This window comes from Indicator indicator, chromosome 24 (genome assembly GCF_027791375.1).
Source record: "Indicator indicator isolate 239-I01 chromosome 24, UM_Iind_1.1, whole genome shotgun sequence".
Lineage (NCBI taxonomy): Eukaryota > Metazoa > Chordata > Aves > Piciformes > Indicatoridae > Indicator > Indicator indicator.
The window spans coordinates 9,260,801-9,275,868 of record NC_072033.1 but is presented as its reverse complement, the minus strand read 5'-3'; the positions used below and the strand labels follow the sequence as shown (position 1 = coordinate 9,275,868).

Sequence of the window (15,068 nt, the reverse complement as noted above, 5' to 3'; positions counted from 1 at the left end):
ATTTATTTGGCTGGGTTTGAGTTTTTTCTTGTTTTTGTTTTAATATTACAACCAGCAGTTTTACTACTTTGAACACTTCACTTCATGCAGAAGGTAAAGAACAGCGGTTCACTCCCTGCCCTGGAATTTTTCAGGTGCTACTAGCTTTTGAAATGATCCAGAAATACAAGTGACAAAGCCACAACTTGTGGCCATAAAACTATTTTCAGACACAATTAAATGCTCTCTTGAATTAATGCCAGACAGGATCCCTGACACAATGGGATAGGGATTCCTCAAAGACTGTAGGCGTGGATGTCCCATGCTGGGCAGGGACAGACACAGGCAAGAGTGGAGGGAAAGGGATGATAGCCACAGAGCAGCAGCCAAAGAACTTTTCCCCCAGCCCCAACCTCCTGTGCCAAGTGGGGCAGAGTGGGTGTACCTCACACAAAGATGAGTTGAGACTAGGAAAGGAGAGGAAAGGTACTTGTGTAAGCACTTACTTAATTGTTCATAGTTTGTTCTTTCTTGATCAGCCAAATCAATGATCAGAAGTTTGTGCTAACTGGCAATAAATTAAATGAGGTGATAATTCCCTGTGTCAAGACTGATTTGCCCATGACAGAACCCACATTTTGGCTCTAAGGTTTCCCCAGGAAAGCTGGGCATCGAGTCCACTTCCCCTTCCTCTGCCTTCTTGATAATAACCCTGAATTATTGCCTGAGGCCCAGGAAAATGGAGACTTCACCATCTCTCCAGTGTTCTACTTTGGCTATTTAAGCAGCTCCTTGCTCAATATACTTGCTCTGGGAAATTCTGTTGTGAAACACATATTTGCTCTCAGGCATTGGAGAGGGAGACAGGGGGACGGCAGCAGGCACCTGGAGACATAGGGATGGAGGTGCACACATCCCCAGGTGAGGAGGAGTTCACAGGAATGTATCTCACATGGTTCTTCACATATCTCACATTCTTCATGCACTTATTTGTGGACAAGGTGAGAAAATTGGAACTGGGCACTTTGGAAGGAGAGACAAACTTCAGATCAACTTAATGAGGGTTAATAAAAACACTCCTATTTTTCCTTTGGCAAGAGCACAGAAAATGTTGTCAAACAGAAGGAGAACTATTTCCCAAGCATAGCCTGTCCATGCTCACTGTGCTTTAAATTGCACCATGAGGTGCAATGCTTCCTGCGCACACTGTGTTGCAGGTGCATACGCAACCAGAAAGCAGCAGCATCATTCCTTTGGCTCTGCTCACACACTGCATTCATTCTCAGAAATGGTTCTCCTGGTGAGGATGGGGTATTTGGGTTACAGTGATGAGTGCACAGAACTACCTGTCACAGTAAAGGCACTGGTGGTTGGCACATGGTGCTACAAGAAATCCAGTAGAAAAACCACACCCTGGGTATTTTCATATTAAGTATAACACTCAAATATTAAAATAAACAGCACTGCCATGGTAGTAGCAAACTTATAAACCCTTCATAAATTATATAGGAGAAATAAACTGGACTTTTCCAGTTGTTATTCAGTTGCATATGACTGGGTGTGCTATGGGTGTATCAAAAGGTCGCACAGCAAGAGGAAATCAGCTTGCTACCATTACATTTCTTTAGCCATTAGCAATCCATTTATAGAAAACTGAAAATATCATACCTAGAAACTCTCTTCTCTGTACAGAAATGGGAAATGTCCTGCATCAAGTTCTGATGAGTTACGGTGGAAAACAGTCCTCTGTTGATGTGCTTCAGTAAATTTTGAGTGCAAAACCCCTGACTTACTGAGCTAATACTAAGCTTTATATCAAGTTTCTAGGAGGTAGTTTATTTACAGTAAACACCCAGATGATACGCTGCTTATTAGACTTGCAGACAGTAGGACAATCAAGGCAGACTTTGAATCAAGACTTGAGCATTCTCTAACCCTTATAGCTGCAGCAGGGTGTTGTATCTATGTGTATAGATGTATATAATTATACCAGATACAATATAAATACACAAATAAACATAAAAATCCCTATAAACCAGTCCCAGTCATTAAAAAACCCAACAAATAAAAACACACAAAACCCCCAAACCCCCCAAACTCAAAATCCCAAGTATAATGCTTAAAAATCTTTTCTGTTTAGTGTGTAAAATAGGCAAATATCTATTAGGCAACAGGTCACCTGGACTGCCACGGAAAGTCTCTGATACATAACCATATTTCTAATGTTTGCAGGATGGCAGTAAGGTGGGAAACTGAAGTTACGTATTTATTATTTCACAAATGTGTTTATTCATAGGTATTTGTTATTGGGAATCCTGCTGCAGAGTCCTCCCCAAGAAGACATTTCTTCCCGTGAATGGCTTTGTCACAACAAAAAGCACAGTGAGACTTCAAGTGCATGAGCATTGTCAAGAGCCTTGTGTCCACCTCAGGATGAGAGAACCAAACATTTGCAGCATCATCACGCTGATTTCAAACAACAAACTCTATTCTAGGACTCTTTTTTTCTTGTTTATATGTTGTGCTAAAACCCCAAAGGGACATACCTTTGCATTTCTGTCAATTCTTCTGCTTGTATCCATTGCTGTAATTCTCCAGCAGTGTCGCTTCGAACAGCACAGATAATTACAGCAGGGTGAAGAGTCTTCAGCTTTGAAGAGCGACTTGAACTATGTTTCAAGACAGCACATCTGACAGCTCTACCCCTAAAAGCATTTAGGAATTTGCGGGAAAGATTTTCATGACAATTTCTGCGGCAACAGATAAGATTGAAAAGAACAGAAGGTAAAACAGAAAAACCTAAAAAGAAGTCTAAAAGTGAGAAAAAGAGTTTGCTGGCAAGTGGAATTTTCCTTGATCTTTCTGTCACCAGCTTGTCGCAATTAACCGCAGTCAGAAGTCTCACCCTCCGTTTTGCTACACATTTCTGTGTTTCCTCTTTTAGACATGTCATGACCACAAGGGGCTCCACATGGCTTGATAGAAGTAAGACTGCCCCGATCAGACCAGTTCAGGACTGTGAAGCCAACGTTTTTCTTGCCTTTCAAAGCTGTCTTCATTTTTAAGGCACCGGTATAATGTTTTTGTTATGAAGGGGTTTTGTGAACTGATGTATTACCATCCATACCTGGGGTGAAAAGCTTCTCCTGGCTTGCACAAGTAGACAAATGTGAGAGCTCCAGCTCCCATCCTGCAATGTCCTGCTCAGCAAGTGTAGCAGCTGTGCTGCAGCATGTTTGAAGCATCCCTTGCACACAGAGAACTTCCTAACCTGAAACACAACTACTTTAACTACTTTTCCTTTATTGCAGCTCAGTTTTCCCTGGATTTCAGCCTCACAGGACAGCTCTGGCAGAAAGGCAACCTCTGTCCAGGAAATGAGAAATACTGATCTCAGACCAGAACTCCATCTTAACCAGAAAATCTGAAATGTTTCAGTGGGTGGCGAACACGTTTAATTCCAGAAACAGCCTTCCTGAGCCATGTGCCCATTACTGGCTGCCAGGTCAGCATGCCAAGGAATGCTGAAGGCTAGGAGACACAAAAACATAATTGACTTGTCTCCAAAGTTGCCTCGCTTTCATGTCAGCATGGCTCTTTGGCCATGTGTTAGCTACAACGTCATCACCTTGTCACATTTCTATGATAGCTTCTTTGGAAGAGAGGCAAGAGGAGGTGCTGGAGCTAGAGACTGGTGCTGGACACTGGTGCTGGACACTTTCTTGAGAAGGTGATAAAAGCTGAGCATAAGGCTGTTTCTCTGAGCAGAACAGCTTACTGGGATGGAGCTGCCAAGAGGTACAATTGAAAAACTCATGAAGGGCAAGTGACTGTACTGGAATTTTAATGAATGAAGTAGTTTCTAAGTATGAAGCTTTGACTGCAGCAGTAAGCATAATTGCATGGAAAACACTTACAGATACTTCCAGACTTGCACAGTGAAAAGATGAATTCCCCATCCGCCAACTGTAGATCTAAGAGGGTCACCACTTGTGTGCATAACCTTGTTCTTCACAATGCAGCTATAGATTCTATTTTTCTCCATGTGTGCTTGCTCTCAGTGCTGTGTAGTAGCCTTGCCCCTTCTCATTCTCGTATCAACCACCTTCACCTACCAGAGTACCACTGGGATGGTGTAGTACTGAACTACTTAACTCTGGGGTTGTGCTCGTTACCTAAATAGGAGTTCAGTTTCTTCCAGCTCTTATTTCTTATACAGACCCCCCGCAAAGTTCTAGCCTCAAGCAAGACAATACACAATATGAAAGAAAGGTGCGAACACCAGGAGGTTTTTGTGTTAACAGAATGAAACTCTGCAGGTTTTATTCTGCAAATTAAAATACAACAGAATTCAGGAACCTTGAGATGAATGCTAGCATGATGCTAACTTACCAACCACATCAGTGACTTAACACGTGACTGTCTATTTAGCCTGGATCTGGGGCTAAACTTACAGCAGTTACTCTAGCACCTGATGACACCTCCCAAGCAGATGCTGGGGACCAGGAAAAAAAGTAGAAGATCCATAGGAGCCTAATCAAGAGCAGGAGCCCCACATCCTCTGCAAACTTCCCCCTTTATTCTAACTTCTGGTCTGGAATACACCTGTAGCCAACTCAGATCACCTGCCCTGGCTGATTCCAAGCTGCTAATGGCCTGCAGTCAATGGCTGGCCTATGGTTTTGTCCCAGCAAAACCAAGGCAATACCAGAATGGTGTTTCAAAGAGTCTAAACACCAGCTTAATAGCTTCAAAACAAATGCAGCACTCCAAAACCTGCAACTGCTATCAATTTAACAAGCTGCCTGTACTAGAGGGCTGCTGCTGCAGAGCAAGTACAGCCTGCATTAACAACTCAGTATCAGGACTTCCCTTTTCCCACCCACCAAGCTCTGGTTCTCCTTGTTTCTCCACACACAAAAAAGCCACTGGAACTGCTATCTCATGCCTCCCCTGTTTGTGAAGTTTTAGAAACTTGAAGGAGGGCAAAGGAGGAGCAAAAAAGGATTGCTAAGCCCAAGAAATGTCTTGCATGGAAGTAGTTTTTAAGAGAAAATGAAATTTCATTCTCTTTTAAAAACCCAGCCCCTGCACTGTACTGTCAATCTACAGCTGTTATCCAATTCACATGCAACACAAGTTCATCAAGCTTTAACATATCCCCAAAGATGATGCCTTCCATGATTCAATTCCTTTTTCATACAGAACAAAAACCTAATAATACAATTCCCTCTTTATATATTAAACTTCTAAAAAGGTAATTTTTATTTAAATAAAGACCAAACCCATACCTTCATCAGCCCTTGACAAGACACTTCAGCAGCAGTAATTGAAAGTTAATCCCGCAGTAAGAACAATCTTACATTTAAAAATCCTCCTGCAAGCCAGTGCTGAACTTTTGACTAAAAGAAGCCTCCCAAATGAGCAGCCCAAGAGCACTGTGCAAGGATGACTGAACACATTTAAAACTACCTGTAAAAACAAGGAGTGAATTTTCAAGCTTACAGAAGATTTAAGCACAAAGTTGCTTAATGATCTGTACTTCTGCTGAATAGGATGAGGTCTGGGTAATTTGAACTTTTAGAGATAACAGGGAGAAGAAACAGTGAGTCTGGGTTTTGAATAATTAAAAAAAAAAGAATGTAATTCAAGTGCTGTGTAACACAGGATGGGAATTTCTCAAGGAAATGAAGCAAAGTGACATTTCTGAGGTACATATTATACCGAATCAATATGCACAAGTTTCTTTCTTTGAGAGGATATTAAACATCTATCACACAGCTATTCCCATTTTCACATGCTCCTGCACTGTCACATTTTACAGGTGCAACGTAGATGTTCCTTGAAAACACTATGAATTTACTTTGAGGTTCCACTTGAGATAAATTCGGAAGATGGTAAGATTTTGAGTCTGAGCTTTAATACAAGAACTAGAACATAATTCTTGAATATGTGTAAACAATTTAAAATCCTGTTTCAAATCCTTATGGCACAAGATGCTCAGAAGTCCACTTGGCCAATAAACAAAAAACAAAATAAAAAACACCAACCCTCCCAGACTGAAAGATACAAACCAGAGCTTTACAAAGAATGAATCAGAACTGAAGGCAGCTTAAGGCTTCATTAAAATATTTGCCAAGTTCTGCTGTTACTTGTGTAATCCATTCTTTAAACAGACTTCAGTGGGATTGCACAGATACAATGCAGAGCAAAACTGGCTCATACTGCCCAGTTTGAGCAAGATACAGTCACATTATCTTTCACAGGATTTAGAAAGACAGGAGAACAAGTTTAACCCTTCCTGCAAGGATCATTTAATTCTCTCCCCCAACCCCTCCCCCACACTCCTCAAGTACAATTAGTGATGACATACAAAAATTAATGCCACACACACTAATAAGAAAAATTAGTGTGGGGCAAAACTTAAGTCTCAGTATTTTGGTATTTTCCTGCCACATTTGACAGAATTAAAAAACCAGGACAGAGCACATCATTCATCTAGGCATCTGTTGGCAGTACAATCAATACAACACGATATCATCAAGCTGGATAAATCAGTGTTTTAGAAAGCTGTCCTTAGTCCGTTGTTGACCTTCTGTACCAAAACCTAGCCCTGTAGTCATCACTGCAAGTCATGAAGCCAGGGTTGGTAGGAGAGTGGACAATGCAACGGACAATGCTGTTGTGCCCAAGAGAAAGAAGATTTCTCCGTTCAGCAGTTCTTGAATCCCAGCAGCAGAGACTTATGGTCCTTTCATCTGGAAGCAGCACATAATCTTCTGTGTGGTTGAAGACAGCTTGTGTCCTGTGTACTTGTCGTCCACTCAAACCAGCACCTAAATATATGCAGCAAAACATTAATCCAAATGGGATCAGTTTTAGGAAGTTTCCAAAGATTTAAAAATAGCCCTCCCATAAGTATCAGTTTCTACAGCCTACAAAGGAGCCTTATTTTCTCCGTTCCACATGGGACAGGTGAATCAATACTGAATATTCTCTTGTAGTTATCTACATGGTATAGTCTAAAATTTCTTAGAGGACAGAAAGATTGACTACTACAGCTGTGTCAGTCAAGTCCAACCACTCAGTATGACTGCAATCACTGAACTTTAAGAGTGTTTTTGCCGTATTTCTCATATAAGGCTTACAGCTGTAACTAAGACCACAAATAGCAGAATACACAGCCTCTTGTTATCAATGGTAACTTCTGTTCTAATGTATGTATCATATGGCACATTGTAGGGCTTACCTTGGCCACACCTTCCCCACACACCCTTCAAATTAGATCATGTCTAGGCACTGACTGCAGCACATACACCTGCATCCTACCCCATGCTCTACACAACTTTGAGGGCAGTGCTGCACCCTGCTGGTGGACAGCAAGACAGAGCTCCCCTGCAAAAAAGGGCAGATGCATCCCAAAGCTAAGACAAAATTTACATCCTCTCCTCTTTCCATGCTGTGACTCCTAATGCTGAAGGACGTTACTGCTTGACCCCATCACATAGCTACGATCACATGCAAAGCTTCTACATCCTGTACCAGTTTTTAAATCCTGCTGAGATCAAAGATCCTTATCAGCAGGTCCTGAACATGACTACCTGGCACAACTGCATCCTTGAACATTTCTCAGAATATTGCCATGGCTTTAATGGAGCCATCTTTGGCACAAGAGTCTAATGGTTAAAATAAGTGCCCCAAAGTAGGTTCAAGTCCTCCTTTCTGGCCAGAAGTGGATTAGGTGTTAGTTCCGACCCTTCCAGTTTACCTTGTGCCCCTAGTCTAGCAATAGATAGAAAAAAAGTCACAAAATCAGAACAAACATCAGTAAGAAAAGCAATGATATTGTTTTGTTTTAATAATCACGTTTCTTAAACACACTATAGAGAAAAAACAACCCTCTGCACAACTGTCCTGGTCCTCAGGGCAGGGTTCCTTTTTACTCTTCCCTCCAAAGCAATGGAGTAACAGCATCAGAAAGTCTCCAAAATCTGCACACACTAAACATTCTTACAGTGACTGACACACCAGAGTCACAGCTTCTCTACTGGATTTAGTCTACACTGAGTGCTTTTTAAAAATCTGGAGCAACTTACCCTTCAAGAAGCAGCGTCCCATTGCCCTTAAAAATTACTGACAGTATTACCACCCCTGCTATGGGGCAGTACCTGAGAAAGAAGGTACTTGGAAGGCCACCTGCCACATACCTGTGTATTTGACCAGTGTTCGACCAGTGGATATCTCCCACAGTTTAGCTACAGAGTCTTTTCCACTTGACAAGATATACTTTGAATTTTTGGAAAAAATGGCAGAACAGACTTCAGCTCCATCATGTGCCTTCTCAAAAGTAGTGATACAGCGATTCGAAACACCATCCCACAGTTTGATGCATCCATCCTTACTTCCTGTCACATACATGTTCGCACTTGCGTTGTAATTTACTGAACATATAGCATCAGTGTGCTGATCTTGAGGATTGCAAGACACAAAACACTGGAAGGTATTGATATCGTAGAGTCGTAAAGTAGGGTGCTGGGTACCAACAAGTATGAAATCTCCAGAAGGGTGAAAAGAAATTGAGCGTAACATCTCTGCTTCCTGTTTGATCAAAATACAATATTGGAGTCAGAAAGAAAAAAGCATCTGCAATGAAGTGTTAAGTCTGGTGGCATTAAGTTCTAAAGAACTAGTTAAATTATCAGTTAGCACATATTCTGCTTTTGCAAAATAGAAAATGCTTCCTATAGAATTCAAATGCAGGCTACCTTTCAATGCATTGGAGTTTTTGTCCTATAGCAGCCTGCAGGGCCTGCTCATTTGTGGGATATCACACGAAAGTGACAGGAGGCTGCCAGCCAGTCACACACCCCAAAGCCCACCACCAAGTAATCCCAAACTCTCCTCCAAACCAAAGATAACTTAATTGACCTCCAAGTTACCCATATCAGATTTTTGGTCTATCTTAACAAAAAGCAGTCAGTCACTAGAATATAGGCATAATCATGCACAAACTCTTAACATGTAATTATCATAATGTCTGCAAATTTTGTAGCTGCACACTCCTGCACACCTAATCATTTATCAACTCAGACATAATTCAGCTCAGCAATATCTCAGTACTTATACATTCAAGCTTTGGTTGCTCTGAACTGGTATTGTATCTAACCTGGATGTATTTGAAGGCTCTTTTGGCAGAAGGCTTTGAATAATCAAACAATTTAAGCGTGTAGTCCCTTGAACCAGATGCTAGGATCTGTTCTGTTGGATGAAAAGCTAAACATGTAACTTCATCCACATGATCATACAGAGTTCGAATAACAGGGTGATTTTCCATGTTTTGCTGTGCTGTCTCATTCATCATGACCTACAAAGAACAATCAACAAGAGTGTCAGAAAGCAGAGAATACTTTTGACAGGAGACAGAGGTTTTATGCTTGCTACAGTGGCCAAACAACAGCTACTCTTCTGCCATGTGAGTAGGCACATAATCATGATTATCTTCAGTATTTGAAGGAGGCCCATTAAATACTGTTATCAGGTAAGACCCCTGTATCTTTACAAGGGCCAGCTGACTTGCTCAAAACCAAACTCATTTCAGCAGGAGACAACTGGTACAAGAAAACAGACCTACCCTCCTAACCAGTAAAAATCAAAACAAATTGCTATAAAAATTAAGGAAAGCTGCACCAACTGGGAATACTACAGCTTCCCATGCAGGATACCGCTGAGAATTTGGTGTGTGCTGTGTAAAACCCCCCACTTTTCAACTGCTACCTGGTAACTATTGGACAAAAAGTGAAGCAAACAAATACATATTCTGTGAAATAGTTCTGGAACGTAGCCACTGGAGGCTATCGAGGCCAAAAATGTAAGTGGGTTCAAAAATGAACTGTGTTCATACAATACAGCAATTACAAGCAACCATCAGAAGCAATTTCTGGCTCAATTCTCTAGACTGCTGCCAGAAGTTATACTTGTTATACAGGTATACTTGCCCTATTTCTTCTTCCTTTTCTTCAAGGGTACTTTATGAACCACTGTGGGAGCAGGAAATACGGCGAGACAGATATTTAGTCCAACCCACTGAGCCAGCCAGAAGGCACAGACATGGCATGAAACTGACAGCACCTCAAGAATTCACAAAGTGGTTACGATTCAAGCCATATTTTACCTCGATGGGCATAGCACTTTTGGCCAACATTCTCTCTGTATCAAGTATTTTTATTGAGGCATCGGCGGATCCTGTAGCTATTAACTGTCCGTCTCGGCTATACGTAGCTACACGACACGGTCCTTTATGAGATGTGACATAACAAGTCTCGTATTCAGAAGCCTCAGGAGACATGGTCTGTACATCTGCATCAAATTCCAAGTCAATTCCCGTGCCTGGAGCTACTGTATCTGACCGTCCAATTGCATATTGAACAGCACTGTCATCGTTCTCCATTCCTGGAAAGACAGAAGTTGATGCACTTAAGCCAGGTTAACCTTCTTGACAGATAGGCTGTGGCCAGATCTATGCTATAGATTACTGTGACAGCCATGAGTTGGGTTTTAAGAAAGGCAGTCCCTGCTAAACAGAGCTAAGCTAGCAGAGCAGACTTAAGTTACACAGCAGTACTTCTTGTGAGAAATGAGGTATTTTGGCTACAGCTCTTAAAATGAACTGGAAATACAACCAGCAAATACTGTAGAGTGTTAAGTACTGATAAATGCACTGACAATCAGTTACTGAAGCCACTGACAGGACTCTAATCAGTTTTTCATAATGGGAGAAACAAGCCCTTACACTATTACATGAGATTTAAAGTGAAAAATGGAAGCATTTACTGATTCTTTTCCTTGATGTTTAATTGCATTGAAGGAAAAAAAAGTCCTCCTCCACAAACAACTATAACAGCATTGCCAATGAATATTTTTACTCCTCTTCACACCCACTCTACAGATTTTTGGTTTTAGTTTTTGTATTTCCAGGATGCATCTACAGAACAAAGACAGTTCAGCACTGGAAGGGGTGACAGGGCAGACAAGATTTTCAGCTGTGTACCCAGCTGTGATCATCAACCCACCAAATCCAACAGAAAATGTTTTCTTGCTTTTATCTACCAATTGCATGTCTGGCATTCTTATTTCACATATTTATACCCCTGGAACTCAGTTTAGGCAGACAAACCAGGTCAGTTACAACACAGAGACAACATGATGTTATAGGTAGCTCTTCTGTCAGCTGTCAGGGTTTGGCAGCTCAGGTATTCTGGCTGCATACTGCAGCACAGATGTACCCTCAAAGAAAAAAAAATACAGAGAGAACAGGCAATACCTCTGCTGAGACCCTAGACTGTGAAGCTTACATTTTCTTGAGACTGATATGTAAAGGCTAGTAATGACTGCCAATAGAAGGGCTCGTTCCCTGTCCAATGCTGTCAGGAAGAATCATACAGAATGTATCTGAAGTTGGCAAAGAACTGTGTGGGTCAATTTTCTATTAGGTCTGTGGAGCCAGCAATCCCATTTACTGGGGAGTATTTTTAGAAGGCTGCCAGCTATCTAGCACCCTGGGCAGGTATTCTTATGTGCTGCAGAAATCCAAACGAACATGTTTTGACATTACTCAATGATCTGTTTTGCTTTTAATACATACTGATGGACCAAACAGAGCTAGAATGCCCTTCAAAAGCTGTATCTAATTATACAAAGTGTTATGCTATTTTCTAGACATAACATTTGCATAAAAGATGTCCAACGTCTTTATTCAAAAGGATTTAAGATTGGGATTGGAAAACTAGACTTTCCTGTTAGTTTCTTTACTTCATCTTACCTAACTTAATTAGATGCAGCAGTTGTTCAGATGGTGCACAAACTGATTGTGGTTTTATCTCATTTATCAAGCCATTAGCAATATTTATATATCCGTCATATAGCAGCTGACTAATTATCAGTTTATAAAGTTGTTGACGGTCTTTCAAACTGACTTTTGTTCTATACATTGTGAGCAAGGAATGCCTTGGAGGGGCCTGAAACAGAGAAGAGAAATCACATACAAGAGAGTTGCATGAAACAACCACAATCTTTAAATAAAGCACATCATGCTGAATTTCAGTGCAGATACCAAATACTGTCATATTTTAGGTAAGAATCAGAGATATAGAAATGAAAGGGGAAAAAAAAAAGACCAAAAAAAAACCTGTTGCGCTTGTTTGCTGTAGAAATTAAAATCTTGCCAATAAAATAGAGCATGAACTGCATTAAGGAGTAATAGGGAAACCAGAAATAATGCGGCATTAGTTAGCAAAATGATTCTGTCAGTATCCTTCCCTCAGCCTCGCTAACACCAGCGGACGCGGGCACTAGGGAGGCGATCAAGGTAAAACGTGAGGGAAGTCAAACGGCCTCGCATAGCCCCAGCCCGCTCTTCCCATCCATCCCGGGAGACCGCATCCTCCCCGCGCCTCCTCCCCATCTGCCGGCGGATGCAGGGCACCCGCCCGTACACCCTTTCCCAACCCCAGCCTGCAAGACTCATAACCAGGTCCGGGGACCAATAACCGAGCAGGGAGCAGGCGTGGGAGAAAGGGACTGAATGAGAGCGGGGAGTGCTTAGCCGGAGCACGGCGGCCACAGAAAGCGGGCTTCGAACGCCTGGAGGGGGCGGGCACAGCGGAGGGCGAGCCCCGGCCCAGACAGTTGAGCAGAAAGTGAGGAACAGCTCGGAGCAGCCCCGGTACCTACCGACCCTTCCTTCTGCCTCCCTCGCTCTCCCCCTAAAATGGCGACCGGAGCCCTGAGCGCATCGATTGGCGGCGGCGGCAGGGGAGGAGGCGGTGGCGGCGGCCGGGACCGAAGAATGCTCCTTCGCGAAGGCTGCTGCATCGAGCGCCCGCAAATCGATTGGAGACGACTCTTGAAGGAGAGAATTGCAGCATCACATGATCGTTGACAAAATGCGCGCGCGCCAGGCAGTAGCAGGACCCACCGTGTCACGTGACTGGTTACGCCATGAGGGAGCCCCCGAGCACAGGGGAGGGGCCGGGGGGGTTGCGCTGTACCAGGCCAGGCCGGGCCGAACCAAGCCGGGCCCGGGCGGGCAGAGCGGGAAGCCACGGTGACCTGCCATGGCGTACGAAAGCCCCATTCGCCCTTCCTCCTTCCGCGAAGTTCAGGCTCGGGGCCTTGGCCAGCAGAGCTGCGCTCAGGGTGGGATGGTGGGTGCCAGGCCCCGCTGGACGAGCCGCCCGGGGAGCTGCGGAGGGCCGACAGCCAACACGAGGGTACAAAATGGCAGGAGGCAGGGGACCGGGGTTGTTTTGTGTCCCATTAGCAACGCTCTGAAACGCTACTTCCTCTGAAATACTGGGATCCCCAGACACGGGGGACCAGAACGGGCTGTGAAATAACAAGTTGTTGGCACTGCTGCTCAGCACTGCAGGCCTCCATGCAGGTTTCAGACACCTGGACAGCACAGTCACAAGCACCTCGCACTGCCAGACTACACTGGCCTCCCACAGGCTAAGAGCCTGTCCCAAGTGCACACTACCCCCCTCCCAAAAATCCTACTCACGTCAGCCTCGAGAAACGGCAGTCGAAGTGGACGCGGGTCAAGGAGGGGGGACGCCATGCTACCCATGCCCCGTGGCAGCTGACGTCTATCGCACGCTGCAGCAACGCGACGACCTGACATCTTCTTTTTACCTATCCTGTATCACTTGTAAACACCAACACACACAATAGGGTCGCCTTCGTACTTGTTTTCAGAGACAGTTAAAAGTTGCCTTCAATCACAGTTCTTTAAAGGCCTGAAGTACTGAACCTAGTTTCGGCTGCCGCTTGTCGGTCGGCAGCCAAGGTCCCCCTCACAGCTGTGAGCAGGACCACTCAGGCAGCTGGCAACTGAGACAGCAGAGCAGCCTCACGTTCCTTGTGCACTGCTACTCACAAACTGTGTTCACTGATCGTCTGCTGCCAGCTCTGTCCCGCTGCCACTCAGCGTCTCCTCAAAAACCTGTGCGGTTTCGGAAGCTGATACGGGCTGCGGGTCACTGCTGGTGTGACACGAGGGGTCCGTGGGGTGGTGAAGATATCTCCAGCCAGGTGTCCCCCGGCGCGCTGTGCTGTGCCAAGGCGGGTGTCCCCTTCACACTTGTCCTCAAGAGCTGACTGCACGTGGAGTGCTGCCCTGGGCCACACGTCCGGGTGAGAGTGAGGCAGAGGCCTGCTTCACTCCTCCGCCCGTCCTCCCACTCCTCGCGGTTGCGAGCTGCCACCCGGGGCACCTACCTCGCCAGCCGGACACAATGGCCCCTAGCCCCACTCGCACTCGGCTCTACGCGAGGTGGCAGCACCGCTTCTCCCTCAGCTCGGGTCGGGTCGGCGGGTGCGAGAGTGAAGGAGGACTGGGAAGAGGCTAGTGCCTCGCAGGATGCGGGACTAACCTGAGGCCCTTCCCCCCGCGGCGGCGACACGGTCCAAGGCCTCAGTAGCTGCAAGGAAGGGAAGGTAGTTGTAGCGTTGCCACAGGTGGGTGGTCTGGGCGTACGCGATTTGCGTAACGGAAGACCCGGCCAGGCAGAGACTTTGCGGAGAAAAGTGTGTAAGCGGGGCGCCGATCCACGCAGTTGGAGTACGGAAGAAGCCAACGGCGGAGAGACGGTACGTAAAACACGTATGTAACGCAAACACCGCCCTCGGGGCGGGCGGATTGGACCTACCCGGATACGCAGCAGGCCACCGCTGCGCTTGCGCCCCAGCGACTCACAGCAACAGGACTCGGCCTCGCAGCGAGCAGAGCGCGCGAAGAGCCAATCGGCGAGCGGGCTCGTTGAAAACGAGCCAATCAGCGTGCGCGAACTGCAGGAGATGGTCCAATGGCGAGGGGCGGTAGTTTAAAGGGTATTTAAGGGAGCGGTTTGAATTCGAACTGTCGCGGAGGCTGGCGGTGAGGAGGTAACGTAGTGGTGTGGCGTGCGACCTACGGGTAGGGCCGCGGTGCTGGGACCGTACCCGCTCGGAGGCCCTGGCTGGTGGGAGGCTACGAGCACTGGTTAACCGTTGCGGAGTAGAGATGTGAGGCGGCCGGACGGCAGGCTAGGCCT

General features: G+C 45.0%; 1 protein-coding gene across 2 annotated transcripts; it reads right to left on the bottom strand.

Annotated features, from left to right (window-relative positions):
- Positions 1 to 5,275: 5,275 nt before the first annotated feature.
- Positions 5,276 to 14,427, bottom strand: CSTF1 (cleavage stimulation factor subunit 1). Of its 2 annotated transcripts, none has more exons than XM_054392081.1 (8): positions 14,409 to 14,427; positions 13,538 to 14,152; positions 12,709 to 12,879; positions 11,798 to 11,993; positions 10,151 to 10,428; positions 9,146 to 9,343; positions 8,187 to 8,577; positions 5,276 to 6,815 (listed from the first exon to the last, which is right to left on the bottom strand). In XM_054392081.1, the coding sequence occupies exons 2-8, from the start codon at positions 13,655 to 13,657 to the stop codon at positions 6,556 to 6,558; spliced, it is 1,614 nt and encodes a 537-aa protein (XP_054248056.1). In that variant the 5' UTR covers positions 13,658 to 14,152; positions 14,409 to 14,427; the 3' UTR covers positions 5,276 to 6,555. The 2 variants fall into 2 exon arrangements, with proteins under 2 accessions (XP_054248056.1, XP_054248055.1); XM_054392080.1 differs by lacking the exon at positions 14,409 to 14,427 and adding an exon at positions 14,254 to 14,281.
- Between the last annotated feature and the right edge of the window lie 641 nt (positions 14,428 to 15,068).

Excerpts from the sequence above, each read along its gene's own strand:
- CSTF1 (XM_054392081.1), bottom strand. The coding sequence starts at position 13,657 with ATGTCAGGTCGTCGCGTTGCTGCAGCGTGCGATAGACGTCAGCTGCCA. Across the intron at positions 9,344-10,150 it reads AAAGTGCTATGCCCATCGAG|GTCATGATGAATGAGACAGC; the intron begins GTAAAATATGGC and ends TGTTCTTTGTAG. Across the intron at positions 8,578-9,145 it reads GAGCCTTCAAATACATCCAG|GAAGCAGAGATGTTACGCTC; the intron begins GTTAGATACAAT and ends TTGATCAAACAG.